The 14,288-nt window shown below is 42.1% G+C and overlaps 1 protein-coding gene across 2 annotated transcripts in view; it reads right to left on the bottom strand.

Annotated features, from left to right (window-relative positions):
• Positions 1-4,764: 4,764 nt before the first annotated feature.
• LOC119646821 (diacylglycerol O-acyltransferase 1-like) overlaps positions 4,765-14,288 on the bottom strand; it is a 32,136-nt gene continuing 22,612 nt past the window's right edge. For both annotated transcript variants that reach the window (XM_038047436.1, XM_038047435.1), the window contains exons 3-9: positions 9,329-9,457; positions 9,175-9,266; positions 9,043-9,095; positions 8,860-8,968; positions 8,601-8,744; positions 5,026-5,173; positions 4,765-4,963 (exon numbers count right to left, since the gene is read on the bottom strand). In XM_038047436.1, coding sequence (XP_037903364.1) covers positions 4,780-4,963; positions 5,026-5,173; positions 8,601-8,744; positions 8,860-8,968; positions 9,043-9,095; positions 9,175-9,266; positions 9,329-9,457 — 859 coding nt within the window. In that variant the 3' untranslated portion in view covers positions 4,765-4,779. The remainder of the gene's footprint in view (positions 4,964-5,025; positions 5,174-8,600; positions 8,745-8,859; positions 8,969-9,042; positions 9,096-9,174; positions 9,267-9,328; positions 9,458-14,288) is intronic.

Genomic DNA, 14,288 nt, shown 5'->3' with positions numbered 1-14,288 from the left:
AAAAAAAACCTGCCATCTGATATATACATAGTATAGTATATATAAGTTTTGTCAGTCGATGCGTATAGCGAGAAATGTTAGGACGCCGAAACTGGTAACACTGTGCAAGAAGAGTACCTAACCATGCCCCACTTCCGTCAGACTTTCAGGTTGCGAGGGTCAGTAGTGCGTGAATGACAACACGATGCAGTTCGGTAATTACGAAAATAGAATCGCGATTATTGCCTTGCAATAATGTGGGAATACGCCGAAAAAGATTCATAGTTTGTTAAAAAGCTGCCGGTAAACGAACGATTCGCTTTTAGGACATTAGCTCGATATCGCGAAACATTTGATGTGGTTGACAGGCCGCGGGAGGGGCGCCCGCGCTTCGTACGTCGTGCATGCTGTGCCTGAGCGTGTTCGTCGCAATCCTCTCCGCAAGCAGAAACGAATGTAGGCGGAAATGGGCGTTTCAACTCGAAGTATGAGTCGTATTTTACGAGGTCTCGATGCATATCGGCGGTGCGTTAGCCATATGTTAACGCCAAAACTGAAGGAAATACGGCGAACTCAGGGTGCTGCTCTTCTGCAACGATTTCCCGGTAAAAAATATCGCAAAATTTTATCTTCTGATGAAAAAATGTTTACCATCGAGGAAAAATTCAACCGACAAAATGATCGAGTATATGCTCACAATTGTTATGAAGCCAATAAAAATGCTCTGCGAGTCGAACGTCTATCATGGTATGGTGGGGCGTCTCATATCACGGAGTAACTGATATTCATTTCTGCGAAGCCACCATCAAAACCAATCAGAACGTGTACGAAAAGATGTTAGAGGATGTAGTCGAGCCATTGAGTGAATCCCTATTTGCTGGAAAGCCCCGCTCACAAAGCCAAGATAATTCAGCAGTGGTTAACGGCTTATGTTCCTGGCTTCAGGCAGCCCAGATTTGAATCTTCTGTATTACGACCTTTGGGCTAAGTTAGCTTTATGCTAAGCTTTATGTTTCCCTTTTCTAATGGTGTACTTTTCGATTGGTTTGGTTTATTACTTCGTGAGAAATAAAGATTTGTTTGACTGACAGAACTTATGGCTATACTATGTGCTCTTTGACCATGAGCTTCCTGAAATACAGGAAGCTGAAGCTGGATGAGTGGTCGTGCTCGGTAAACAGTGGCCTTGGCTTACCACAAGGAAGTATTTTAAGCCCGGTACTTTTCAATCTGTACACAACCTCGCTTCACTCCAAACTCAATGACTCAACTGGCATCTACCAATGCACAAATGACTTTATCATCCTTGCTGTGGGGACAGCAAATGATCAGGTGGATAGGCTACCACAAAAATAGGTTGAGCTTTTTGTGAATAAATGTAATACCCTGAAACTCACAGTGAACAGAGATAAGCCTAGGGTTATTACTTTTAGGAGAAATAATGGTAAACCATGAAAAATTTTGGTACATCAGTCCCTTCTAAAACAAGAACCGGAGACAAAGTTTTTGGGCAGGACAATTACGAAATCCCTATCCCTGAAAGTTCACGTCAATAATACAATCATAAAGGCGAATCAGGCTTCGAGGGTAGTAAAGTTGGGGATTAAAACCTGAGAAAGCCATAAAACTGTTAGGAACATTGTGAGACCAATACTAGATTATGCCGCTACCTCCACGATCTTGATGCCCAAATAGCTGGACAACAGAATAGCCATGATTGTGGTTGAAAAGTTGCTTAGATTTAACTAAGCCTCCATCGCATCATGTGGCTCACGCTCTGGAGGTGAACCTCCCCATATGTTCAGAAAGGCGCTATTGGCCTCTTCTAAGGAGCTGATAAGGCTCAAAAGATTTGTTCTCTCGGTTTGGTCGTAGACAATTCCATGGCTAAAAATGGCCAATCGGTAACTTAGAAGAATTTTCAGTAAGCCTTGAATAACTTCAAGATCTATGAGGAGGAAAGAAGAGTGCTGGTCTGGAGTGGGTCAGGGCAGGGATGGAGTGGGAACAGAAACGGTTGGGTAGTTAAAATCTAAACTGAAATAATCGTGCTCAGGAACAGGGCTTTTCTCTATATGGAACAAAAACAGTAGCATCGGGTGTGCAGTGGTCTCTGACCGCCCTCGAGTCAAAGCTGGCAACAGGATGCAAGCAATGACAGTCCCCTCTGCTGAACTGAATGGGATAAAGATGGCTACGCAAACGACTAAGGAAAGGTCAAAAAAGAAGATAGCAATAATCACAGACTCTCAAAAAGCCTGCACTCTTCTGGAGAAACAAGACATCGGACACCCCATTGTCTGGGAAATAATTGACGCAATAGCGAGTTCTAACTTTGATGAGATAAAAATACTGTGGTGCGCAGCTAAAAGTGAAATTATGTTGAACAAGATGGCGCACTCAGCAACAAAGGCAGCCTTAATCAGCGGAAGCACCATGGTTTGATCCTTTGCAGCTGAGAATGTACTCTGGGTGGTGCAGAATAGAATCAAGAAGGACTGGCAAGATGAATACCAGGCAATGTCGAGATTAAAAGGCAAAGATTTTGCGGCAATCTTTCCGGGACTGCACATTAAAATACCAGCTTCCGTCTCAGCAAATAGTGTAGCAATTGTAAAAACTTTCAATAGATTTTACTCAAACCATGTCTACAGGGAACTTTTCCTTCCTAAAATTGGCAAAATCAACTATGACAATTGTCTAAAGTGTGGCGTGCAGGAAACAATAGACCACCTTATTTTTGAGTGTAGGAGGTCCAGTGTGGCTAGAAACAAATTCAATTGGAAAGAGTCTTTCAGTTAGTTTAGTTAACTGGGGGGAGCCGCAGCCCCGAGCACTCAAGCCATTATTAGGCCCATTGTACTATCCCCGTAGTTGCCTATTCAATTGCTTCCCACCTACGGTGTTCGCAGGCTTTAGCGAATCTGAGAACATTCTCCAGAGGCAGAGAGTGTGCAGATTCTTCATTGAAGAAAACCTTGCCAAGGTGTCTTCGTCTGAGATCTGAGGATGCCGGGCAGCTGCATAAAAAGTGCAGGGCCGTCTCCTCCTCCTCCTCACATTGGCTGGATACAGCCGAAACCACTACCCCAATCTTTTCCATATGGTAGTTTAAGGGGCAGTGTCCCGTCAAAAGCCCTACTAGGGTTTTCATGTCCGACTTCTTAAGAGACAACAAAAATGCCGCTCTAGTGGCCCTAGCCTCCTTCACAAGGATTTTCGCTTGCCGGCAAGTCCAAATTTTTCCACTCGGTTGCGTGAATCCTTGCAATTTCACTCTTCAGAGTAGACTTGACAGTAGATGGTCGGATTCCAAGAGCTGGTTCTGGCCCCACCGTTGTGGATCCAGACCCTCGGCGAGCTAGTCTGTCAGCCTCCTCATTGCCGGCGATGTTAGAGTGCCCCGGCACCCACATCAGGAATGTTTCGTTCAGTCGGCCAAGTTTCAGCAGCACCTGATGACAACTCCACACCAACTTGCTTGATATGTTGTTGCCATTTAGTGCTGATAATGCCGCCCGACTGTCGGAACAAATTCGAATGGTGCGACCCCTCCATTTCTGTCGCAGACATTCTTCTGGTGCCAATGAAATGGCATATATCTCCGCCTGGAATATGGTCGTCATTTTTCCGAGAGGTCGGGCCAGTTCTATAATCGGATTTTCCGAGAACACCCCTGCACCTGATCAATCCTCCATGACTGACCCGTCGGTGAAGATTATTAGGTCTGTAATCTGAAAAGACTCATGGCCACTTGTCGACCATTCTTCTCTTTCGGTGATTACGACAGTAAATGTCTTTTCAAAGACGAATCTGGAAACCATATGATCGGTCGGCATCAGGGCTACCGGATGTTTTTCAAGGAATTTCCAGATAGACGCATGCCCGTTGGATTGGCCGCCTTTCCACGCCCCAATGGTATCGAGCCTATATGCGTCGTTGGCCGCTTTCCGTTTCACCTCCAAGTGAATGGGGGGTAAATTTAGGATAGCTTCAAGTGCCGCAGTCGGCGTAGTACTCATTGCTCCAGTAATACTTAGGCAATAGTCTTTCAACTCGTTAAGAGTTTTTTTTTTTTTAAAGTAGAGAACCCACTCCATATTGAGGAATTTATCAACTTCCTAAAAGAATCAATCAATTGTGCTTGCAAGTGTTGGCACAAGACATATTGAAACATACATGGGTTATCTAACCCTCAACGAGTCTGCGAACACAGGGTCTAGTGCTTAAAAACCGAGTGACACCTGATATACATAGGCCGAAAGCCTGGTCAATTCTCGTCCCCGCGTACGAACATCGTGGGGTGGACCAGGGAACATATCTCTCTCTGTAAGCCTACCGGGACATCGTGGGACAACTAAAACCTACAACAAAAAAAAAACATTTTTTTCTTCTCGCGCGAATTGCGTGACCACACCATCGAAGACGCCTCTCTCGCAATTTTTCCACGATCGGTCTAACCTCATAACGATCGCGGATATCCTCATTTCGGATATGATCAAAACATGTCACGCTACTAATCCAACGTAACAACTTCATCCTCATTACCGCAAGACGCGGTTCATTGCCTTTTATAGTCGCCCAACACTCAGAACCTTTGTGTTGTATTACGAATTGCTGTTACCGAATGAAACTGGAATTTTTGCCCGAAAGATAGCAAACGGCCATCGACGCAGATGGAAAATGTTTTACTTAATTTCAGCTGTAAATGTTTTTTAAAAAGGCGTTTTCAGCCTTTTATTTATTTCGCCTCCCAATATATCGGGAAAATTAATACACAAAAAAGGTCCTTTCTGGATACTATCCATGCATACTTACTGCCAACTTTAATAAACGTTCAGTTGCTTTTGGGACATCCATCTGGGAGAAGGGAATCAATGAATTTTTAACAGATGGGATCATCCACTGTTGGAAAAGAGCCATTACAACGTTCAAGCCAATGAGTACTTCAAGGAAACGTCTGATCAGGAATCGCTTGCGAATTCTATATGGGGGGTATGACAAGGATACAATTGGGCTCTAAGGAATATTAGACACAAATTCTACCTTGTGGTTCGTGGGAAATTAAGTTCATAGCATAGTGTTGGTGCATGCAGGAAGTAGAGTAAATCCTTTACGTTTAAGTTATCAGGATACTCAACGGAACGTGTCTTGGTTTTTCCATTGTCATCATGATGGTGGTTATTGGGGTGTTCTGAAAGTAAAATTTCATTATCAATTCCTATAAATCACACAATATAAAATATTAGGTGATAAGAGGTACAATTAGAGATTATTTTGTATTTATTGGATTGTAAAAATATAATAGATATCTATCTAAATCTAAATCTAATCAAATTCTTTGGATAATATGTTAGCATTATTCAAAGCCGGCGCACGAAATATAAATTTTCTTTTTGATAGGAATCCTAACTTTTTATTTATTTATTTATTTTGCATAGGTTTACTTAATTAATTTAATTTAATGAAAAAGAAAAGTCTGAGACTATTTTTTCGATTAGAAATACAGCATAACTTCCTTTTTTAAAATGCGCGCCACTCAGTTAGTTGATGTCATAGCGGAGCGCTAGTGGTCTCGTTCAAGAGGGGATACTGTAAAGTTTTGTCCCGACACGGTTCAGTCGCCATCATGCGTTGGAATAGTGAGGAGCGTGCCTTTGTCGTTGAGGTTTACTTTTCAAGCGAATGTTCGGTTATTGCAACACAGCGTGCATTTCGGAATCGCTTTAATTTAGCCCCGTTGGCTTCCGTCCCAGACCGCAAATCAATTGTTACATGGGTCACTACATTCAGACAAACTGCAAGTGCGACAAAAGGAAGAACTGGAGTCCCTCGGTCCGTTAGATCACCTGAGAACATTGAAGCAATGAGAGCGTCAATGTTACGATCGCCACGGCGTTCTGCGCGCAAACACGCATCTGCGCTTGGACTATCCGATCGTTCTGTGAGAAGAATTCTTCTTGATGATCTTCATTTTCATCCCTATAAGATGGCGATAGTGCAGGAACTTTCAGAACGTGACTTCAATTTTCGGATGAACGCGTGTGAGCTTCTTCTTGATGTCATTCCCGAAGGTGCTATTGTTTTGTTTAGCGATGGAGCCCATTTTCATTTGTGTTGGTCGGTTAACAAACAAAACATGCGCTACTGGGCTGACACCAACCCTCGAGAATTGCATCAAAAGTCTTTGCATTCACCCGAAGTCACAGTGTGGTATGCAATTTCCTCAGCTGGAATTATTGGTCCCTGGTTTTTTGAGGAAAATGAGATTACAGTGACAGTGAATTCGGACCGGTATGTAAACATGCTACAGAATTTTCTTTTCCCACGGCTAGAAAATTTGGATTTGGGGGACACTTGGTTCCAACAAGACGGTGCAACAGCACACACTTCAAGAGCATCGATGGCTGTTTTGAGGAAACACTTTCCAGAGCGCCTTACCTCAATTAGAGGTGATTTGGAATGGCCGGCACGCTCTCCCGATCTGTCCCCTTGTGATTTTTTTCTATGGGGTTTTTTGAAATCCCGTGTTTATGTGAACCGTCCAAGAACCCTACAAGATTTGAAGATCAACATCCAAGAAGAAATTGCCAACATAAAACCTGCTATGCTAACAAGAGTGATGACAAACGCCAGAAATCGGTTTACGCAATGTATGGAGAAGGCTTTACACTTGGAAATTTTTCGCTTTAGAAGTAGACGAGGTCAGCCGGAGTCAATTCAGTCCGACAACACTATGAATTTGGTAGCGCAGCCAAGGTTTTAGAGAAAGCATGGCAAGAAGTGTCAGCCAACCGGGAGTCCTAGCGGATTGGCGTATTATTTGGCATCGAGTTTCATTTCGTGAGGATGCTAGGTCAAGATGAAGTTGCTAAGCGAAGTGGGAGTGGTGGGAAGAGACTTTCAATTTCCGGTTTTGAGAGCCCCATTTTTTTACTATTATTTAATGGCAACACCCAGAAAGTAAATTACTAGTTACATAGGTGTCCTCAGAGGGAGGAGCGAGTAAGTGGCTTAACTTACGCTTAAAATTGAGGAAAGAGAGAGAGAGGCAAAAGGCCCTAGCTAAGGGCGTTGTAGGGTCGGTATAGCCTCGGGAGCGGGGAGTGAAAGCGGATGTCAAGCTTCGCGAAGGGGACTTCAAAAATGTTCGCACTACGTGTACTGCGTGAGGCGGAACGGAAAATAATATCGGAGTTGGCAGATCAATCAATCAATTGATGTTGTTGCAGAGAAGGAAGATTGAGGATAGTCCACACATGGAAGGTTCTTTTTTAAAACGAGGGTCCGAGTGAATTTACGTTGTATAGCTTCAAGAACGCGACAGTTACGGTTGCGGAAAGGGGACCAGACTACACAGCAATATTCATGGAGGGTTCTGACAAAGGAATTTAAAAGCATTAAGGAGGGATGGATTGAAGTAAAGTCGGAGTAGGAACATAGGATCAAAACCAGACATTTTGGAGGCTCAATTGATGATCTCACTGAAGTGAGAATTGAATATTACACCCAAGTTTTGAAAGGAGGTCAATATAGAAAGGAGTTGTCCACCAAAAGTGTTGGGAAAGATGTTGGGGAGTGTTTAAGCGAATAGAAGATCTAGTGGCATTTGCTAACATTTAGTGTTAGCTTGTTAACCGAGCATCAAAGGATCAAAGTATTAAGGTTGCACTGGAAGACAACATAAACATAGTCCAGGGGAGATGAAACAGAGGCAATCAATTTAAAATTGTCTGCATAAAACAAACACGGGCAGATGAAGATGGAGGCAAGGTTATTGATTGAAACAAATAGGAACAGTAGGGGTCCAAGTATAGAGCCTTGGGAACACCAAAAGAGGAAAGAAGGAACGAGATGAGAAACTCTGCTCTCTCTGCTCTGAGTATAGAGGCCTTCGAGAGGAGAATATTATTATCCACATGCTCTTCACGAATAACAGCATACAGAGAACATTTCCGAACAACCTAAACTTTATGTTGATGTCATAGTGCTCAGACATTCGCAAAACTCTAAATTTTACAAGAAACGTGGAGACTGGACTAGACGTGACTAGGAGCTGACTTTGCTATATTTTCGTCAGATTAGCTCAAAACTGTTCCAGCCAGAGATGAGGAAACAACCATGATAAGCGAAATATGATTCCCCAAATAAGAAGTTCGGCGATGCGATAACCCAGATGATTGTTTTTTGGGCTATTCGCGATTGCTCACATTTAAATTTACCAGTCTCAAGGTTTTCAGTGAATTTCGTCGTATGGAATTAGATTGCCGAGAAACATGGGAGGGGAGCGGAACACAAAGTAAACCAACAATTCATCCACAAGGGTATGTCTGCACCCCCCTCATAGAGAAGGACCACACTGCCTTTTAATTTAATTGTCACCTAACAGATTTGATCTTCAAAACAATGTAAATAAAAACTTTAGACATGTACCTACATTATAAAAAATAAATAAATATTTTCCGGTGCATACAATAGTTTTTATTGAGTTTTGAAAAAAGGAAGTTATGCTGCCGCACCCTGAAGAATAGAGAGATTCGATAAGAACGGATTACTTGATACAAAGCATCACCTTTACATCATGGCTTCTGGACCTTACTTTTCATATGACTAAAACTTACGTAATTGCGCTATAGATATGCTTGGTCGGCGACTTTTCGATCGGCTTTCCCGTAGACTATGACGACACCACATGTTAACCTGCACATAACTCCAGACTTTCATAAAAAGGACCGAGTACAGGAAACATACAGCCGAAGCACCCACTGGAAAATATCATCAAAATTAATAGACAAATGGCGTCTTCTATTGAATTCAATTGATATGGTTGATTATACTGGCGGCACGGAAAATCTATGCCAAGAATTTCAATTAACTCACTTAAACTGAATGCATGGCCCTTGATATGAATTACCACCATTGGTATTAATACTAGAACAACGATATTAACAACATGCGCAAACATTCCGAAACTTTCGGAGATAGCATCCTGTAAATTCGACCGGAAAAATATATGAAATCTAAATTGTGAGTCAGAATAACTCTTCAGTAGGCGATACTTACCGCAGCTAATCCTTTCTCGAGTATCAAACAGATTACAACTGGCACTACAGAATCTGAAAAAATAATCATTTCAATTAAATTCTGCGTTCAAAAGTTTCTTTCAATACTGCTTCCAAGGAAGTCTGTACTTACATACAAATAATATAAGTGAAGGGTGTCCTTCCCCTTCATTCCTTCCACTAAGAACAATATACCACTGTACAGGGTCAATTCTGACTCCGTATCTATAAAAAAACATATAGTATATGAAGATAACTGAATTATCTCATTATTTTTGATTTCATACTTGAGTAAATTTTCTAAGCATAACCGAAATCCACCCATCGTAAGTAGGAGGAAGCCCCAGTTCACCAGACCAGTGAAATTGTCGAAGCCGGAACTCCATGAAAATAGAGAGTCGCGATGTTTGTGGCATCTGTAAAAACATAAAAAGAAAGAAAATTATGAACAAATCGGGACTCGAAAGCTGCACCCTGTAATGTTACGAATGGGTATAGGAGATCAGGTCGATCATCCTGATCGCCTATAATCATACTTAACATTACAAATGGCGCCCAACGTGGGGCATCATTTCCTGGATTCAGGCCTAATTTGTTATTTGCAGGTTTTCTGAATCATGTGGAAGATAGCCTATTCCGGCTCACAACTTCGTTTGATGGTGTCGGATAGAGAATCAATAGATTCTCAATATTGTTCCCGGCTAGGCTTCACGTACACTTGCCTTCAGATTTCTAGTTTTAGGTTTCACGCCTTTTTCCCCGGAAGCAAGTGTTCCTAAGCCTCAATTTCCTTTCCCACCTTGTAACGTAGAGTTTCCTGCCCTATCCTTGGTAGAATACCATAAGAGCTAGTCGTTTGTTGTGTTCGTCTTGAGATACGTCTCGTAGGTGATTGCCTTCCAGAAGCCTCTGGATCTACGGGCCTTTGCGGCTATAAGCTGAAAGGTATTGCCGTCCGAGCTTCTGAGGAGTGTCCTTCCCTACCTTTATGTGAAATGGCTATCTCTTCGTTTCAGAATTTGAAAAAAATTAAATATTCTTTCTTCTTTGTAGGGATGAAGTGACGGGTGAGATGAGTCCTTGATGGAATACGGAGGTAGTCGGCTATATGCTGTGCCGTTCCGTCCTCAATGATTCATCTTCACTTTGTTCTCTGACTCCAGACGAGGAAGATTGAATTCTCGCGATCCTTTTTTTTGCTTGTTCTTTTATTTAATATTCTGCGACGGGGAGCAGCTCAATTTTTGTCTCTTCATGGAAAAATACTGTGTGTGGAAGTTTTCTGCACACAGATGAAAAAAAATATTTATGAGGTTGGGATGGCCTTTTGGTCATCCGAGAGTTCTGCGGGAATTGAACAGGAGTGAACATTTGGAGAGAGAGGAGTCCTCGTAATTCATTTTTTTTCTTTCTTCTTTTTTCATTGTTTCCTTTCTTTTGCCTTGTTTTTTTCTTTCCATTTTCTTTTCGATTGAGACTATTTTAACTTTTCTTTTTTTTTTTAACTTCTTTTTATACTTCGTTTTTTTTTCTTTTCGCTTTAAGCGTTTTCTTTTGGAAACTTGTAATTTCGCTTCCTTTTTTTTTTTTTGTTGGACTTTCTTTTGGTCGTTTCCAATTTTATTTTTTTTTTTATTTTGATTAACGACATGTCACATCGACGAGAACACGGGTCTCGCGACCTTTATCGCCTTCCTTCTACGCTACCTCCAGGTCAGTGGAGCTCAGCTGAGCTTGACCTGCCAGCACGCCGTGACGACTGACGGTGGCATGAGGCGGCGAGGAGAGATCCTGTGGGTTGGGTTGATCCTTCTACGCGGGATGCTAGGGCGACGGACGCTTCACGAGTTGAAGGATTTGGTTTTTGGTGCCGAGTGAGGACGGAGGAAAAAAAGAAAGGAGCGGTTTTTTTTTTTGCTTGAGAGGAGGAAGAGGAACAAAAGTGAATTTTTAAAGTCTTGGAGAGGAGGAAGAGGAAAAAGGTGAATTTTTAAAGTCTTGGAGAGGAGGAAGAGGAAAAATTGAATTTGGAAAGTCTTGGAGAGGAGGAAGAGGAACAAAAGTGAATTTTTAAAGTCTTGGAGAGGAGGAAGAGGAAAAAGGTGAATTTTTAAAGTCTTGGAGAGGAGGAAGAGGAAAAATTGAATTTGGAAAGTCTTGGAGAGGAGGAAGAGGAACAGAATTCAATTTGGATAAAAGGAGACATAAAGAAAGAGGAGAGAAAGTCTTAGAGAGAAGAGAAGAAGATCCGGAGGTGTGAAGATTTTTCGCGAGCAAAGGAAAAGAATTGAATGAGAAGAAAACGAAAACCACCTCGTGCTAAGCCCTAACGCAAGGGCATGTTAAACAAAGATTCCGTGGATAAGTTCAAATCGTTAACAAATCGTTCAATCGTTGGCAAGTGTTAAATGCATAGTTTTAGGGCAAAGAGAAGAAAAACAATAGAAAAGACAGATAATTGAAGTGTCAGATGATTAAGTTAATATTTAGCTGCCGAAGTAAAGTGTCGGAATTCTCGCGCTGTGTATAAACAAAAAAAAGAAACCCATAAAACGTGAAGTACGAAATTATAGAGAGGAAGTGAATTAACGCTAGTTTTTTTCCAAGGACTATATATTGTGTTATTATTAATATTTTGAATTTTATAAAAAATATAGATACTAGAAGCATCAATCCGAGCTCGGAGTGACATCAGAGTAAGTTGTTCGTTTAATTTCTTTTCTTCTTCTATTTTTTTTTATGATTTTTATTTTATTTTATTCTTTTCTTATAAGTTTTACCTTTTAGTTATCTTTATTTTCATTTCTTTTCTTTTGTAATAATTTTTGTTTTAGCATGTGTTGAATGCTTGAATAATAATGATTGAATAATCTGAAGTAGTTTGAGGACTTCCTCCTCTTAGTTCCTCCTTACTCCCGCAGAACTCCTATTAAAGGGACATCCTCTAAATGAATAACTGGCCGGAGGATGTCGAGGAAGGGTGGGAACCTCAGAGGCCGCGCCTCATATAAGATCTGAGGCGGAAGAGACAGCAATCGAGACGGTGATCCGTCGTGGATCTTCCCCTCCTTGATCGCGGCACTCGGGTCCGGAGACTTACGGCTCCATGCGCGCGGTTGAGCCGGTTTTTTTTTTATTTCCAACTTTAGCTCGCGTTCTGTTTGTCCATCGATAGGCCGTCGCGAAATCCGTCGTAAAGTCGAATTTAGAATCCGGTGCGGACCCACGGAAAAGGCACGTTGTTTTTAGTAATGAAGCGTGAGGGATCAAAGCGCTCAAAGGACCCCCCCACATTCCCGAGCCTGGCTAGCACAGAGGCGTGCAAGAACGTGTCGACCGAGCACTTTGATAGAGCTTCAATCTTTGTGGGCGGACCTTCACGGTCAATTTAGCCAATTTGTTTAGATTTTTGAGATAGCTCTGCCCTCTAGGTCGTTATCGGCCACTCAGGATGATCGACCTGATCTCCTATAACCACTCATATCATTACAACCCTTTAGGTATGAAAGGTTTTGTGTATTTCTTTTATAAAAAATTTTGAGTAGACATTGGTCCCATTAGAGCCTAGCATATATTATGTGAGTCCGTGAAAAAAATGATCACTTTCAACGTCCGCACTTCCCACCTTTCCAACAAATGTGAAAACTAAGATCGGCTTCGGAAAGTGCTAACTGAGATCTTTCATTTGATACCCTACATAACTATATTTGGCGATAAAAAAATTTGCATCCCCCTTTTGCATGTATGGGGGACCCCCTTTAATTTGACGTAGAATGATGAAACTCATTGTATGCGTGAGCGTTCACAGTTTCCACCTTTTTACCAAATTTGGTGTCAATCCTTATAACCGTTTCCGAGAAAAATGTGTGTGACAGATAGCCAGATAGACAGCAAAGGAGGCCGAGATGCTGAAGAAGGTGAAATCTGCCCCGACCTAATAAACTTAGGCGGAAATGTCAGTAAAATCCGGATGACTAGAAAGGAGATCTCATTTTTGAGCTGGAAAAATCCAGGATGGGAAAAACTGACGGTTTTCGTAACCTAGTTATAAATTCACTTGGGGAGAATGTTGCGGTACGTGCCAAAAACATGAGATCTACATATATACAGTGCAAGGATCTTGATGATGATCCAGAGAAGAGATCTACACTGCCTTGAAACAGCAATTCAAGTTGGAGGAATTTGTAGAAGAATCTATCGTGAGCCTAAAAAAAGCCTAGGAGCTACTCAAACGGCTACAATGCGACTGCCAGTGGGGGCAGCGCAGAAATTGTTGGTCACGGGGAAGGTTCGGATTGGATGAGTTGTTTGTCGACTAAGGGAACAGATCTTTCTAAAGAGGTGCTTCAAATGTTTGATGTTTGGTCATTTCGCACTATCGGTATCGTGGCGTCGACGGTGTGGGGAAAAAGGACACATTGCCAACAAGTGCAATAAGGACCCCAAATGCATTTTGTGCGAAGGAAAAGAGGGATGGGAAAATCGGCATATTTAGGAAGGCGTTAACAGCAGTGAAAAAATGAGGTTAATATAAATAAACCTCAGTTAATGCAGGGTCGCGTAGGATTTGCTTGCGCAGACCACTTACGAATCCGCGATGGAGATTGCTATAATTAGTGAACCGTACAGAGACCTTGACGGTGGTGTATGGGTATCAGATTCGACTGATAGAGCGGCGATATGGGCGTGCGATCGTCAAGCCATACAACATAGCATGGATCAGGCGGCTAGTGGCTTTGTGTAAGCAAAAATAAGCGGCATATACGTATACAGCTGCTATGACCCAACGAGTCTAACATTGCCTGAGTTTGAAGATCTGTTAGACGATCTTGTTCGCGACGCAAGGGGACGAGGTCCAAAGGTGATAGCCAGTGACTTTAATGCGTGGGGCAGCAAAAAGACTAACGCAAAAGGGCGATGATTATTAGAAGCATTCGTCCAGTTGGATATAGTTTTGGCCAACGAAGGTGACATTTATCCGAAAGGAGGATCCGATTCAATTGTAGATCTGACTTTTGTCAGCCATATTTTGTCACGTGATATGTCCTGTCCCAGTTCTTGAGGAATCCCATTGCACCTGTCACCAGAAATAAAGGTGTAATCGGTGTCACCTGTGACCCCATTACAGAATATATAGCAATGAAATTGTAAACTGGAAACCTCCATGCTTGCTTAGAACCTCGATAAGGAAATCATAAATCTCACTTTGCTTTGGATCGGCCATGGATCTTTTGGCTCGTTTCCCCA

This window comes from Hermetia illucens, chromosome 1 (genome assembly GCF_905115235.1).
Source record: "Hermetia illucens chromosome 1, iHerIll2.2.curated.20191125, whole genome shotgun sequence".
NCBI lineage: Eukaryota > Metazoa > Arthropoda > Insecta > Diptera > Stratiomyidae > Hermetia > Hermetia illucens.
The sequence above is the reverse complement of the archived record's forward strand: the minus strand, read 5'-3'. Positions and strand labels throughout refer to the sequence as shown.